Source organism: Myotis lucifugus, unplaced genomic scaffold (genome assembly GCF_000147115.1).
Source record: "Myotis lucifugus unplaced genomic scaffold, Myoluc2.0 scaffold_27, whole genome shotgun sequence".
NCBI classification, from domain to species: Eukaryota; Metazoa; Chordata; class Mammalia; order Chiroptera; family Vespertilionidae; genus Myotis; species Myotis lucifugus.
Window position 1 is genome coordinate 1536442 of NW_005871075.1, and position 15648 is coordinate 1552089.

At 43.4% G+C, this 15648-nt stretch overlaps 1 protein-coding gene and 1 pseudogene across 1 annotated transcript in view; both read left to right on the top strand.

The window, feature by feature from the left end:
* SPIDR (scaffolding protein involved in DNA repair) overlaps window positions 1-15648 on the top strand; it is a 256942-nt gene that overhangs the window by 225943 nt on the left and 15351 nt on the right. The window contains exons 10-12 of the mRNA XM_023751910.1: window positions 11122-11209; window positions 12688-12825; window positions 12927-12986. Of these exons, the coding sequence (XP_023607678.1) occupies window positions 11122-11209; window positions 12688-12825; window positions 12927-12986 (286 nt within the window). The remainder of the gene's footprint in view (window positions 1-11121; window positions 11210-12687; window positions 12826-12926; window positions 12987-15648) is intronic.
* LOC102442213 lies at window positions 2356-4055 on the top strand (annotated as a pseudogene).

Consider the following 15648-nt stretch of genomic DNA (forward strand, 5'->3'; position numbering starts at 1 on the left):
CCAGTAGAGAGCACCAGGACTGAGAAGGGTACCCACAAAAAAACTGGATGTGAAAAGCAGTGGGGTTGCTGTCTGCCAGGGAGACACGGCTGGAAGCTGGCACCCACTTAAAGGGCCAATGCACAAACTTCCCTGTGCAGCCACTCACCCTGTGCTCCAGCAGAAGAAGGGCAGAGTGGACTGGAGCTGTGTGAGCCGAAGCCATGGATCGGGGGCTCTGGGGTTAGAGCTCAGAAGGCAGACACCCCAGTTTCCTGTGGTGAGTCATTCCCTCACACTGCGGAAGTCATCTTTCTTACACAGACATTTGCTATACAGACGGCTTTGCTTGGGGGGGGGGAAGACAGTTGACCCACCCTATTGGAACATACCTTGATGTGGAGTTGCTAAGGCCCATTAAGAGACGGAGAATAACAGTTAGCCTCCAGGCAGAAGCAATTGCCCCATCCTATTGAAAAAAACTCTGACCACACCTGTGGACGGTTGCCTGAGGGCTATTCAAGCCTAAATCCAGTCAGTCTGCAAGCAGAGACGGTCTCTGGAGGCTGTAAGTCTTTGCCTGATCTCATTAGTCAGAAACAGTGTTTGACACTGTTCTGCTCTAGAGATTGAGAGGCATAGCAGATCTACCTAAATCATAGTCACAAACCAAACAGGCAGCCAAAATGAGAAGACAAAAAACAACCCCCCAATGAAAGAACAAGAGAATTCTCCAAAAGAAGAGAGAAATTAAATGGAGATAAGAAATTTATCTAATATAGAATTCAGAATAATGTTGGTAAAGATGCTCAACAGCATGAGTAAAGTAAACTATGAAGACAGAAGTAAAGAACGACATAGCACAAACAAAGAACACATTGTAAGGAATACACAGCAGATTAGGGGAAGCCGAGGATGGAATCAGTGAATTAGAAGATAGGGTAGAAAAATCACTCAATCCTAGATGCACAGAAACAGTGGAGAGAGCTTGCTTAAGACAAAGATGAATCTTTCACTAAAAAGTTATATGCCTGGGGCAGGATACCCACCATGACCTGCCCAGTTAGGAATTTATGACCAGATCACCCTCTGGGGTTGCTTTCCATTGAACCCCTTATTTTTCTGTCCACAACATGATTGAAGTATCTCCTTGTAAGTCCTTCCAATAAAATAATGGGTTCTAATCATCTAGATTTCGACTTTTTAACGTAGGGCATTTTGGAAGGTAAAATAAGTTCTATGAAATTTTTCTTTGGAATAATTACATTTTAAGAGAATGGAGTCTATTTTCCTACTTATTGTTTGCTTAATCCATTTATTTTTTAGTGTTTTGTTGTTACTGTGAACTGTCAGTTACTTATATTAGTGATTCTAATAAAAGATTAATAGAGATCATAACTTTTATTTTTATTTTAGAGGAAAGGTATTTTTGGAAATTTGAGGTCTTCATCCCCAGTCACACAAATCATGATTATAATGTATAGTTCAAGACTTCAACTGCTTATTCAATTCCATACATATTTGTTTGATTAGCTTCAGATCTGCTTACTGGTAAATGAGATCAACTGGGCACCAAGGAAAACAGGAAAATGCAAAAGAAGTTAAGTGGGTGGACCTACCATTTATCAAATGCCAGACACCATGCTGGGTGTACATGTGTGTAATCCTCAAAATAACCTCTCAAGGCAAATACTGTTTCATTCATTTCACAGATGAAGAACTAAAGCTCATCAGCAGTAAATATTTTACTCTAAACCCACTTTTAAATGGTTCTAAAGCAAATTCTGCTTCTATTATGCCATCGTGAAGCATAGTCTACCTTGACTGTATATGAGGCGGGGTTGGGAGGTTTGGCGTAGGTGGTTCATGCCCAGTGCCTGATTAAGAAATAAGCCCTATCCCTTCCTTTCTGTCACTCTGTGTGACTGGGACAGCATGGGGGCGGGGAAGGCATGAGAACCTCCCCACTGTGGGCTGCTGCTCCAATGAGACGTATGCTCAGAAATGCCGGGTTCAGAACTGGGTGCCGCCCTGGCCTCCTGCCCAGGTAGTGGGTGGGAAAGGTCTTCCCGTCACCATGGCTTTCTCCCTGAAGACATCCAGTTAGCCGTGCAGTTTGATTTGTTATTTAGGGTGGAGCTAGTCACTGGGTAAAGGGTGTTTTGTGGTTTATTCTTCATTATTTGACATGCCAATGTAATTTATTGAGACAGGACTAACCAGTTCAGTCTTTGAAAAAGTATATATAGGGAGGCTTCTTGATACGTAAATTTGTAATAATAAATATATTGTAAGGAGGCGAGTTTTTTGTTTTGTTTTTTCAGCATACTTATACTAATGTTTGGTAAACATTTGTATTGCTCCTTCTCGGACAACATGGTGCTGTCCACATTGCTCTTGAGAGTGTAAAGATCAGAACTATGCATGGTGAATGGACACCACATTTTACAGAAAACACAGTGTTTCCAAGGGAATCTGGGAGGAATTGCAAAGCCCACATCTTTAGTAAGGATGGGAACTTGTTTGCCTGGGGCAACAAAGAAAAAATAAATATCATCAATGGCAACAGACCTTTGACCTCCCAAAGGCAGTTTGCCTTGAGTTCTTGCCAAAAACCACTGTCCTACCAATGTGGCAGACATACACTGCTTCAAAGATGCCACCGCGGGGAAGCCCAGCCTACAGCTTGATGATGAAAATTGAGACATTTAAAATCTTTCATCCAGAAAAAAATGCAAAATTGGTATCCATCCCAGTCAAAAGTTGAAACTATTTGTGCCCAAAATGTTAACAGTGAAGTTCACTTCTTCGAAAACAACAATTTCAACACAATTGCAAATAAATTGCATTTGCAAAAAATGGATTTTGTGTTATTACCTGGACCCTACAAGGTAGTTGTCATGTTGGGGGTAAGGGTACATCTTCATTTGTTACATCCTATCAGTAGGCTAACTTTGGTGGACCTCGTGCAGCTTCAGCCATAAAGGCTTCTCTAAGGTGGATGAGGGTGCAGTGCTGTGGCGTAGAAAGGCTGCTGCTGAGTAGGCGCAAGCATAGGGAGCTGCCTATGCTGAGGACCAACGGCCACGCTACATTGAAACAAGTGCAGAACGTGCTGCAGTGCGGTTACCAGAAGTGGCCTCATTGGTGATGTAGCTTGGGATTCTGGTTGTGCTGAGTTTTGTGCTGCTTGGGGTCTTACGCCTGCCAAAGCGACAACCTTCAACTTGAAATGGGATCCTGTGTCTGACTTCAGAACTCGTCCTCAGAATGCAGCCGACTCTAGTCCTCCTGGACGTAGGTTAGTGTCCCTGGGTGTGGGAATCTGACCGGACAGATGGAAGTGTGGGATGTTAAAAACTACAAATTTATTTCTAAACCCACGGCCTCTGATTCTACATATTTTGCTTGGTTCCCAGGCAGTAAGCATATTTTAACAGTCACTTTTGCTCCCAGGTTATGTGTTAATAATGGGTACAGTTTTTGGTGCATTATACTGGCTCTGTCTTGCACAAGTGTAATGTGCCATCAGATGCAAAATTATGGCAGGTTTCTTGGCAGTCATTTTTAGATGGAGTATTACCAGCACAAAAAGGAACTTACCAAACAGTTCCAAGTGATGTACCCAGTAAAGAACCAAAAGCTGCAACAACGTGTAGACCCCCAGCTTTAAGAAGTAAACCAGTCGCCAATTCCTAACTTGCGTGAGGAGGAACTCTTTCAGAATATGAAACCACAACCAGGAAATGATAAGCCTTATCAAAAACAGCCTTAAAAATCAAAGGAAGCCTGAAGCTAAGAGAGCTGCAAAGCAGGAAGCAAGAAGTGACACGAGTACAGATTTGGCGCCTCTTCCTGCCCCTGTTCCTGCAGACCTCAGCACACAATACTCCCAGTCACCTTCTGGGGAACCCGAGATAGACCCCAAATCAGGAGCTTTAAGAGGAAACAAAGCAATCAAAGGGCTGAAAGAACAAGTAGAAGCTGGAAAACAGCTTAAAAAAAATCAGTTGGAGAAAATTCAAAAATAAAAAGCCCTTCTCCAGGAGCTGGAAGATTTGGAATTGGGTGTTTAAAGATCAACAGAAAGCAAGTTAGTTACCAGAAAGCACTGCAAACACATCTGTTAAGTGCGTTGCTGTATGTGGAATATCGTCTGCTCACATTTAATGTTCGTCTCTAATTTTAACCATTTGCCCAAGGTTCTGCATATGTGTGAAATTATTTCATAATGCTTATTGAATTGATTTTTGCATCCTGCATTCTAGATCATGTCAATATGATTATAAAAACACATGTGAATTGTCTAGCTAAGATTGAAAGACAAATGTCTTTTTTTTTTAAGTAGGGGACGGTATTTGCCATTTAAATGAATAGAGACATTTTACATTAATAAAAAGCTGTTTCACAATATATATTCTGTTGTTTTGCAATATCTTGCATCATCACAATAGAAGATTTAAGTCTGAAATCGTTTCTCGAAATGCAGCCGTCAATCAGGACAGCCTGCTCTGGAGACTCCCCATCTTTACGCTCGCTCGGGTGAGGGGTGTATCTCTCCTAGTATTCTAACCCGCGTTCTCCTTGCTTCCACAAACACTGTGAGCACTCGGTCTCTTGGTCTCTGTGAAGAGCTCTCGTGCAGGGCCAGCCTGTCCAGAGCCAGACCTCACTCCCATGGGTCAACAGAGGCGGTTCAGTCAGCAGCCTCCTGCCCCCCCCCGCCCCCGCCGGGCATGGGGGCACTCAGGAGGGACATGGGCCTGGTGCCCCACATGACTTAGGAAAAGGAAGGAGGCGCAGGCATCCCGGAAGAAAGGTGCTGAGCATTTCCTGGCTTTTCCCGGCCTCTGCATCTTTCTCCCAACCTTTGCACTGCCTGCTGGGTCCTGGGGAAGCTTTCCAGGAAAGACGACAGCATTGCTATTTGATTTTAAAGTCCCCAGCGTTTTGTTTCCCGGAAGCTTTGAGGTGCATTTGGGGGAGAGCTGCGAGGAAAGGGAAGAAAGATGATGTTTGTAGCAAAGTCGTTGAGCAGAGCTGAGGAAAGATCAGGGTTAGATATCTCCTTGCTGGAAACCACTGTCATTTTTTTTAAGAACAACTTTATTGAGATGTAATTTATATCCCATAAAATTTACCCTTTTAAAAGTATACTATTCATTGGTTTTATTCATGAAGTTGTGCAACCATCATCACCATCTGATTCCAGAACACTTTTATGACCCCATAAAGAAACCCCCTACCCATTAGCCCCTGACAAACACGACTCTGCTTTCTGGCTCATGGGTTTGAGTATACTAAACATTTCACGTATAGAAAAACATACAGCCTGTGGCTTTCTGTGCTTGGCTTCTTTCACTTAGCGTCGTTTTCAGGGTTCTTCTGTGCTGTGGCATGTCAGTATTTCATTCCTCTTTATGGCTGCCTGACACTCCGTTACACCGATTCACTTATCCGTTCACGGGTGGTAGACATTCGGGTTGTTTCCACTCTCTGATTATCATGAGTAATTCTGCTGTGAACAGTCATATACAGGTTTTGTACTGACCGTAACTTTTTCGTTTTCTTGGGTGGCATTGCTGGGTTTCTGCCAAACTTTTCCAAAGTGACCGCCCCATTTGCCACCTCACCAGCATAATAATACATTTTAATCATTGGTTACCTAATCTTGTTAGGGTCTCATGGTTTCCATGTCTCCTATTCATTTGCTAATGATCTCCTAGGACCGGGTCTCGGCAAACTGTGGCTCCAGAGCCACATGCGGCTCTTTGGCCCCTTAGTGTGGCTCTTCCTAAGCCTTAGGAGTACCCTAATTAAGTTAATAACAATGTACCTACCTATATAGTTTAAGTTTAAAAAATTTGGCTCTCAAAAGAAATTTCAATTGTTGTACTGTTGATATTTCGCTCTTTTGACTAATGAGTTTGCCGACCACTGTCCTAGGGCATTTGGTGATGTCTACTCTGGCAGACCAAAATGCATTTCAGTATTAAGGCAAATGTTTGTTTAATTCATTCAGGGTTGTCTTTTGTGTATATGAGGGTGACATAAAGGGTTTAAAAGGATAAGCTACCTGCTGGAAAACATTCTTTTTTCTTCTTAAATTATGTCTAACCATATTTTCACCTAGTAGCATAATATCTGATACTAGCTGAATTAAGTGAACAAGTGAGATTAGGTGAAATACATTTTGTTAGAAGCCGTGGGTTTCCTAAAAGAAAAATCAAGGCTTATGAAAAATTCTCAAATGGAAACATTGAGGGACAACCTGCTGTGTCTGGCAGGTGCCAGTGTGGTGTGGCCTTCACTAAGCGCAGGCGTGAGCCTAGGAAGGAGTCGGTGGCCCTGTGAGCACAGGCCACACCCTGCACCCTTCCTCCCAGGGTTCAGCACCACAGGAGCCAGACTCTCCGAGGAGCAGCCACGGAGCCTGCTCTCAAGAGGCTGGCCTTCTTGTGAGAACAACAGCGACGGTAGCCGAGCACGCTGACTGGGGGCTTCTAGGTCGGTAGCAGCTGTCAGACGGCCAGCACAGACCTTCTCTTCAACCCCCAGACTTAGCCTGTGGTCCTGCAGGGATGTGGTCCCACACATGCGCGTCTCACGGTTCCGAGTGGATTCCAAGACAGTGCTGTGAGCTAGCCCTCCCCCAGCCCCACCCCAGCAGGCTGACCTCATGAATAAAGCGCCGGGGAAATGGTGAAAGCACTGTGTCACCCTGACGATACTTGACATCCCTCCCAGGAGAAAAGACTGGGAAAGTGAGGTGGTGCATCCTTTACACTGCATTCATTTTGCATCTAGATGTGTAGCAGTGGCTTAATATTTCCTTCTTCTCTTTGAGCATTTTCACTTTTTACCAAACAAAAGTCCTGATGAGAAAGGTGAACTGTGCCCTGTGACTTACACTCTCGCCTTTCTTTAAAGAGAGGGGTTAGATTAGTGCAGGTTCCTGCCCCCTATCACCTGTCACATAATAACTCATCCTATTACTATTGGCTGTTCTCTCTTCTTTAGTTACTTTTACACTTTTCTATGATTTCTTTGATTCTCTAGTTTCACTTTTTGTCTCTCCAGACCTCCCCTCTGCCTAATGGAGAAACACCTTGGGGATGAGACCATTGTCCCCAAGCACATCTGCAGACCCCCCCCCTCCGAGCCCCCTTTCCAGCACCACCGTTTCAGGGCAAACTCAGGGCTCCGGCCGGAGGGTGTGCCCAGCTGCCCTGCAGCCCAGCTCCCCAGGGCTCCCCGTCACCGTTCTCACTTTCAGGCCCCCCAGGATGCTGCGGTGCCCCAGTAGGAAGCAAGAGGCCACTGTAACACGGATGAAGTTGTCTTGAGAAAGTCTTAAAGTGTCGCCAGGTCCTGGTGGGCTGGTTTGGTCTGGAGTTGGCTTCAGCCTGTTGCTCCTGGTAGTAGCCCCTAGAACCTCTGTGCTGTCCAGTGCCGTGGCGTGTGCGTGGCGTGTACATGGCATGTGCGTGGCATGGACACTTCCTAGGGAAGGTGGGGACACTGCAGAACAGTGAGCCAACCTTGCCATGGCAGCGGAGGGCTCTGAAGAAATACTTTCTTTTTATCTCTGAGTTTAAACTACTTTTTGTTGCTGGAAAGTGTAACCTTGAGCAAGTCAATTAACTTGCTACAATTTTTATTTACACAAATATGGTTATCATGAAACTTAAACATGATACATGTAATATGCTTAAAACAGTCCTTGGCCCATAATAAAGTAATAAAGTAGCTGTTATTATGTTTATAACTGGATGTCAGTCCCTTCCTATAAAAGAGGATTTTGTGCTTTTCTAAGATTTCTAGGGTAATTTTGAATACACATAAACATCTTTTTTTTTTAATTTTTACTTTTTGATTGATTTTAGAGAGAAAAGAAGGGAGGGAGGGAGAGAATGAAGGAGAGAGAGGGAGGGAGGGAGAGGGAAAGAGAAAGATTGATTTGTTGTTACACTTATTCATGCATTTATTGTTTGATTCTTGTATGTTCCCTGACCAGTGATTAAACCCACAACCTTATCTTTTCGGGACAATGCTCTAACCAACTGGTCCAGGGCTACATAAACATCTTTCCATTCTTAAATACTTTTTATATAACCATTTCAATGGCTGTATATTACATTGTGCCGATGTATTATAATTTTAAAAAATCTTTATTGTTGAAAGTATTACATAGGTCCTCCTTTCCCCCCCATTAACCTCTTCCAGCCCGCTCCCACCCATCCCCCCCCTCAGCCCTCACCACCCCACTCTCTGTGTCTGTGAGTTATGTGTGTACACATATGAATTCATTGGTTGGTCTCTTCCCTGACTCCACCCTCCCCTGCCTTCCCTCTGAAGTTTGACAGTCTGTTCAATGTTTCTATGTCTCTGGATCTGATCATTTTATTCATCAGTTTATTTGGTTCCTTAGATTCCACATATGAGTGAGATCATGTGATACTTACCTTTCTCTGACTGCCTTATTTTGCTCAGCATAATACTCTCCAGGTCCATCCATGCTGCTGCAAGTGGTAAGAGTTCTTTCTTTTTATTGCCGCGTAGTGTTCCATTGTGTAGATGTTCCATAGTTTTTATCCACTCATCTGCTGATGGGCACTTAGGCTGTTTCCAAATCTTAGCTATTGTAAATTGCACTGCTGTGAACATAGGGGTTCATATATTCTTTCTGATGATTGTTTCGGGTTTCTTATGATATATTCCTAGAAATGGGATCACTGGGTGAAATGGGAGTTCCATTTTTAATATTTTGAGGAAACTCCATACTGGTTTCCACAGTGGCTGCACCAGTCTGCATTACCACCAGCAGTGCACGAGGGTTCCTTTTTCACCACATCCTCTCCAGCACTTGTCGTTTGTTGATTTGTTGATGGTAGCCATTCTGACAGGTGTGAGGTGATATCTCATTGTTGTTTTGATTTGCATCTCTCGAATGATTAGTGACTTTGAGCATGTTTTCATATGTCTCTTGGCCATTTGTATGTCCACTTTAGAGAAGTGTCTATTTAGGTCCTTTGCCCATTTTTTAATTGGATTGCTTGTCTTCCTTTTATTAAGTTTTATGAGTTCCCTATATATTTTGGAGATTAACCCCTTATTGGATGTATCATTAGCAAATATGTTCTCCCATGTAGTGGGCTCTCTTGTTATTTTGTTGATGGTTGTTTTGCTGTGCAGAAGCTTTTTATTTTAATGTAGTCCCATTTGTTTATTTTCTCCTTAGTTTTCATTGTCCTAGGAGATGTATTGTAAACATATTGCTATAAGAGATGTCTGAGATTTTGATGCCTATGGTTTCTTCTAGGATTTTTATGGTTTCACATCTTACATTTAAGTCTTTTATCCATTTTTAGTTTATTTTTGTGTTTGGTATAACTTGGTGGTCTAGTTTCATTTTTTTACATATGCCTGTCCAATTTTCCCAACACCTTTTATTGAACAGACTGTCTCTGCTCCAATGTAAACCCTTGCCTTCTTTGTCAAATATTAACTGAGCATAGTGGTGTGGGTCGATTTCTGGGTTCTCTGTTCTGTTCCATTGGTCTATATGCCTGTTCTTATGCCAGTTCCTGGCTGTTTAGAACACAATTGCTTTGTAGTACAACTTGATATCTGGTATTGTGATTCCTCCAACTTTGTTCTTCTTTCTCAAGATTCCTGCAGCTATTTGGGGTCTTTCTGGCTCCATATAAATTTTTGGAGTGTTTGTTTTAGGTCTGTGAAATATGCCTTTGGTATTTTAATAGCGATTGCATTGAATCTGTAGATTGCTTTGGGTAATGTGGAAATTTTAATGATGTTGATTCTACCAATCCATGAACATGGTACATTCTTTCACTTTATACCTTGAACTATCTCTTTTTTCAACGTCATGCAGTTTTCAGAGTACAGGTCTTTTACCTCCTTGGTTAAGTTTATTCCTAAGTATCTTAATTTTTTTGTTACAGTGGTAAATGGGATAATTTTTTAAATTTCTCTTTCAGAGAGTTCACTGTTGGTGCATAAAAATGCCATGGATTTTGGGGTGCTAATTTTGTATCTTGCTACATTGCCGAATTCTTTATTAAATTTAGTAGTTTTTTTATGGAGTCTTTAGGGTTTTCTATGTACAGTATCATGTCATCTGTGAATAAAAGTATCAGAAAACCTGAATAGGCCGATCACTACTGATGAAATTGAAGCAGTAATAAAAAAAAAATACTCCCAGCAAACAAAAGCCCTGGTCCAGATGGATTCACAGGGGAGTTTTACCAAATATTCAAAGAAGAACTAACACTTACTCTCCTCAAACTATTCCAAAAAATTCAAGAGGAAGGAAAACTTCCAAAGTCTTTCTATGAGGCCAGCATTACCTTAATTCCAAAACCAGATAATGACACAACAAAGACAGAGAACCACAGGCCAATGAACATAGACACTAAAATCCTCAACAAAATTTTAGCAAATCGGGTCCAGCAATACATTAAAAAGATCATACACCATGACCAGCTGGGATTTATTCCAGGGATGCAAGGCTGGTACAATATTCGCAAACCGATAAATGTAATACATCACCTAAACCTATTGCAAGACAAAAATCACATGATCATATCAATTGATGCAGTAAAAGCATTGGACAAAATCCAATACCCTTTTTTGATAAAAAAAAAAAAAAAACTCAGCAAAGTGGGAATAGAGGGATCAGACCTCAACATATTAAAGGCCATATATGACAATCCTACAGCCAACATCATACTCACTTGGCAAAAGCTAAAATCATTTGCCCTAAGAACAGGAACAAAACAGGGATGCTCCCTTCTACCACTCTTGTTCAGCATAGTACTGGAAGTCCTAGCCATAACGATCAGATAAGAAGAAATCAAAGGCCTCCAAACTGGAAAGGAAGATGTGTGATAATTTAATGACCAGTCTCTGTTCTGTTCTGGTGCAGTCAGTTTGAAGGTCTGTTTGTCTCTATGTGCCGCTGTCTTTTCCATCTGAATCGCCACTTATCCTGAATGGCGGGCCCTTGGCGTTAGGGGTGGTGTCTGCTAAGCAGATCTGTGTATGACCAGCTCCTGGACCAGGTGCTTAGGAAGTGATGCTTACTGATGAACACCTTTGACAGGTCTCTTCTTTTTCCAGGACAGCAGGGCTCTTCAGTTTGATTGACACTCTGTGGCCTCCAGTGGTGCCTCTAAAAGCACCTGGCCACGGCCAGGCCTGTGAAGAGGTAAGCCCAGCATCTGAGGGAGTCCCCTCGGTCGCCACCTGCTCTGTGCCAGGTGCTGCGCCAAGCACTGCCTCCACAGCCCACAGCCCCGAGAAGCCCAGGGCCAGTGAGCATGAGCCAGGACAGAGAGTCAGACCCACTCACATCCTTGCAAAGCCCAAGCTCCGGTTGCTTTCCTTCTGCGCTTCAGTATATTTTTCTTGAGGTTAATTTGATGGTGTTTTTAAACCACAGTTGTTAGGGTCATCCCATTAGGGTCAAAGTGAGGGTCTTAGCCTCATGCTAAACAAGACACAGAGCACCCCCCTCTCCTTCCAGTCACCAGTAGAACCAACACTCCGTTACACATTAGAGCAGAAACTCATAAAACCCAATAAATAAAATCCATGGGCATTCGTACAGCCAGCAAGTTAGCCAGGAATTTCCATTTTCCTGCCTCATCGTATTATTTACGGTAGTTGCTCACAGGTAGAAAAATTGACTGATTAAAATGTGTCCCCTTTTGTCTACCCTGAGCATTCTCCACCAGGCTGGCCAGCACTGCTTTGGGCTATAGTTCCCAATGCTGAAAACTGGGGTGGTCTTGTTTGTGTGGTAGCTGACTTCTTAGCAAAGTGCTAAGAATATGACTCTGGACTGTGCTGGACCAGCAAAATTGCTGTCAAAAATTCCCATTTCCAATTAAAAAAAAAAAAGGTGGTACATGTACACAATGGAATACTACTCAGCTATAAAAAGGAAGGAAATCTTACCCTTTGCAACATCATGGATGGACCTGGAGAGCATTATGCTAAGTGAAATAAGCCAGTCAGAGAAGGACAATACTGTATGATTTCACTCATGTGTGGAATCTAATGAACAAAGTAAACTAACAAACAAGATAGAAACAGACTCAGAGAGAACAGGCTGACAGCTGTCAGAGGGCACGGGGTGGGTGCGGGGCTGGGTGAAAAAGGTAAAGGGATTAAGAAAACAAAAACTCATAGACACAGACAACAGTGTGGTGGTTGCCAGAGGGAAGGAGGGTAGGGGAGGTAGAAGAGGATTTTGGGGGGATAAATGGTGATGGAAGGAAACTTGACTTGGGGTGGTGAACACACATCACAATAGACACATGATGTATTATAGAATTGTGTACCTAAAACCTATATAATTTTGTCTGCCAATGTCACCCCAATACATTCAGTTTAAAAAATGCTCATTTCTAGATTATTTGAGAGAATGTTCTAAATTGTGTTTTAAATATACTTTGAAGAATAAATTTCTAAAATGAAATCTGAGTCAGTAATAAATTCAAAAGTACAAATTTTTATACTTGGTCCCAGAGATAAACAACATAATCTATTTATTATATAGATATTTCTTATCAGCCTTTCAGAGACAGTATTCACCTGTGAATAAAAATGTATAAAGACTACATTTCATATTTGAGTCTTTAACGATGCATTCACGTTCTTCTTCTGCCCTGTTTCAAACAGGCAAACACTCCTCTGCCTCCTCGCTTCTGTTATGTCCTCACTGCTCACCCCACACTGGGACAGATTGATATCATTGAAGACCCTGTTTCTAAGCTTTACCAGCCCCCAGCTCCTTGCTCCCTACGAGAAATTCTCCAGGTAATGCTTTATTTCTAACAAGGCCTTCAGTTACTTTCTTTTTTTTTTTTTAATTTGTGTGCTTTGTGTGATGTTACAAATCTTTTTCAATGCCTTTTCAGACTGGTGATCTTGGTACCCGTTGCAGTTTCTATGCCAGAGTGATTTATCAAAGACCATTGGTAATCTCTCTCTCTCTCTCTCTCTCTCTCTCTCTCTCTCTCTCTCTCTCTCTCTCCCCCCCCCCTTATGTGTTGTAACGCATAAAGTGTTATATAGTTTATTAAAGGATCATTCATCCCCCTTAGAAATTAATGGAGCATCAAGATAGAAAAGCATTTTTGAAATTGAGTTACGCATGCTTGGTGCTGAAGAGGTCATACGTCACTCCTTGAATAAGTGTGGACTGCTGGCTACTGTGTTAAGTACTGAGGCATAAAACTCAGGGGTAACTGCCCAGGAAGATTCTCAGCCCAGTGACCGTAGTTCCTTTCTGACACATGGGCAGGTTGTAGAAAAGAAAGAGAAGCTGAAATTTCAGTTTGGAGTGAAAGTAGGAATCTGAGGATTGAGCTCAGCCACTTCTCAGAACTAACTCTTCATTATCTGCGAGCTGAATTGTTGCGGGAGCCCTGCAGACCCTCAGCCGTGGGCAGTTCTCGGGAGGGGCGGCCTAGAGGGGCTCGTTGTCCACTTCGCAAGTCAGCTAAGAGTAGACAAGTAAAGAGATGCTTTTGGCACGTTCAACCCATGATGTACGTTTCACAAGAAACCTCTGCTGGGCCGTGACTAAGAGGAACATGCATCTCGGTCCCCTGAGAGGTAGAGAGCATCCCATTGCTTTTCTCTCTCTGTCCACCCTTCAGTCATGTGACAGCGAATCAGTGCCCCTGAGGAGTAAGAGGGCGGCTGGCGTCAGTCACGCAGCAGTGCTCCTGGTGAGCCGTCCTGCGTCTGGCTCAGCGGCAGGCACAGGCCTCAAGGGAGGACACGGCCTGCTCACCTGATGTCTCTGACTTTGAGTCTGAGGCAGCCAAACCTGGCTGTGCACTCCTCTGCCCAGCATCTGCAGCGCTCACCTGGCACCTGGCACATTCCTGTTATTCCAGAGCGCATTCAGGTGGTGGGATGTGGCCTCGGGCAGGGGCTCACTGCGCAGCTGCTGGTTGCTGCAGGCAGAATGCTGTCCTGGGGCAGGAACGTCAGTCTCATGGCTGCTACTCCATGTGCTCCTGCCCATGGAGTAGGTCTGCCCACAGCCTTGCTGCTGAGACCAGAAATGGAAGGTTAAGAAAGCGGGGTCAGATGCTCACACCATTGCCAGCTCTCACCCACCCACCCACTGGGAGCCCTAGAGCAGAGAGAGACACACTGCAGGCCATCTGGTCCCTCCTGTTCTGAGTTTTCTGCCAAGAAATAGGCTCCCATCGGCTCACGTACAGCCTGCCTGCAAGCAGGCCTTGCAGTGGGTGTGAACCGAGGAATCGCTGGTACGTGGGAAACAGTCAAAGACTCAGAACCCAACCAAGCACTGAACTTCCTCAGTTCACTAAGCTTCTGTCTTTTGCTTTTGTGGGAAAGTGAATCACCAAAACCTACTTCCCTGGAGAGGAATTGAAATGCTAAGTCCTGGGCCCACTATATGGCTAAGCCAACACATGCTCAGTGACAGCTGACGTAGCATTTGCACAGTGAGTCACTGGGGGACCTGAGCTGTCAGAAGAGACTCCGTTGTAGTAACACTGTGCTAGTGGTTCACTCAGGAAAGGGAAAGGTATTCTTTTGTATTTAACTTTAGTTTTGAATATTCAAAATGTTTAGTTTCACAATAGATTGCAAAGAAGTTTATAAGGATTTCCTATGCACCCTCATGCCATCATCTCATACCCACAGTAACCACAGTATAGTATCACAACCAAGAAACTGACACTGGCACACTCCACAGAGCTGGTTCAGATCTCACCCGTCATACATGTGTGCACATGTACATGTATGCGTACTTTCATGCTGTTTTGTCACATGTGTAGCCTTGCATAACCCCACCACAATCAATGTTCCTATTATAGCCCCACCCATCCTGTTCCCCATCCCCAGGCATCAGGCAACCGCTAATCTGTTCTCATCATTAAAATTCTGTTACTTTATGATGGTTACATACATAGAAACATGCAGTGTACAGGGACGGGTAAAAGTAGGTTTACAGTTATAATACAAATAAATAATACAATAATTAGTAAATGATTATATAAGAATAAACTCTGTGTTTCGTGGACTCACAGCTATAAACCACTTTTGCCCACTCCTATATATTGATTTTAGTTTCCTAGGCCTAATGTGCAAAATGCCGAAAACTAGATGGCTTAAAATAGCAGAAATGGCCCTGGTCAGGTAGCTCAGTTGGTTAGAGTGTCATCCCAATGCACCAAGGTTGTGAGTTCAATCCCTGGTCAGGGCACATACAAGAATCAAGAATGCATAAGTGTAACAACAAATCAGTGTTTCTCTCCCTCCCTCTCTCCTTTCTCAGCTCTCTAAAACCCATAAATTTAAACCAATAAGCCCTGGCCAGGTGGCTCATTTGGTTAGAGCATCACCTCGTGCACCAAGGAGTTGTAGGTTCGATTCCTGGTAAGGGCACATACCTGGGTTGTGGGTTCGATCCCTGGTCTGGGCGCATACAGGAGGCAACCAATCAGTGTTTCTCAAGTTTGTCTCTCATATTGATGTTTCTCTCTCTCTCTCTCTCTCTCTCTCTCTCTCTCTCTCTCTCTCTCTCTCCTCCCTCCCTCCCTCCCTCCCTCCCTCTCTCTCTCTAAAATCAATAGAAACATACCTTTGGGTGAG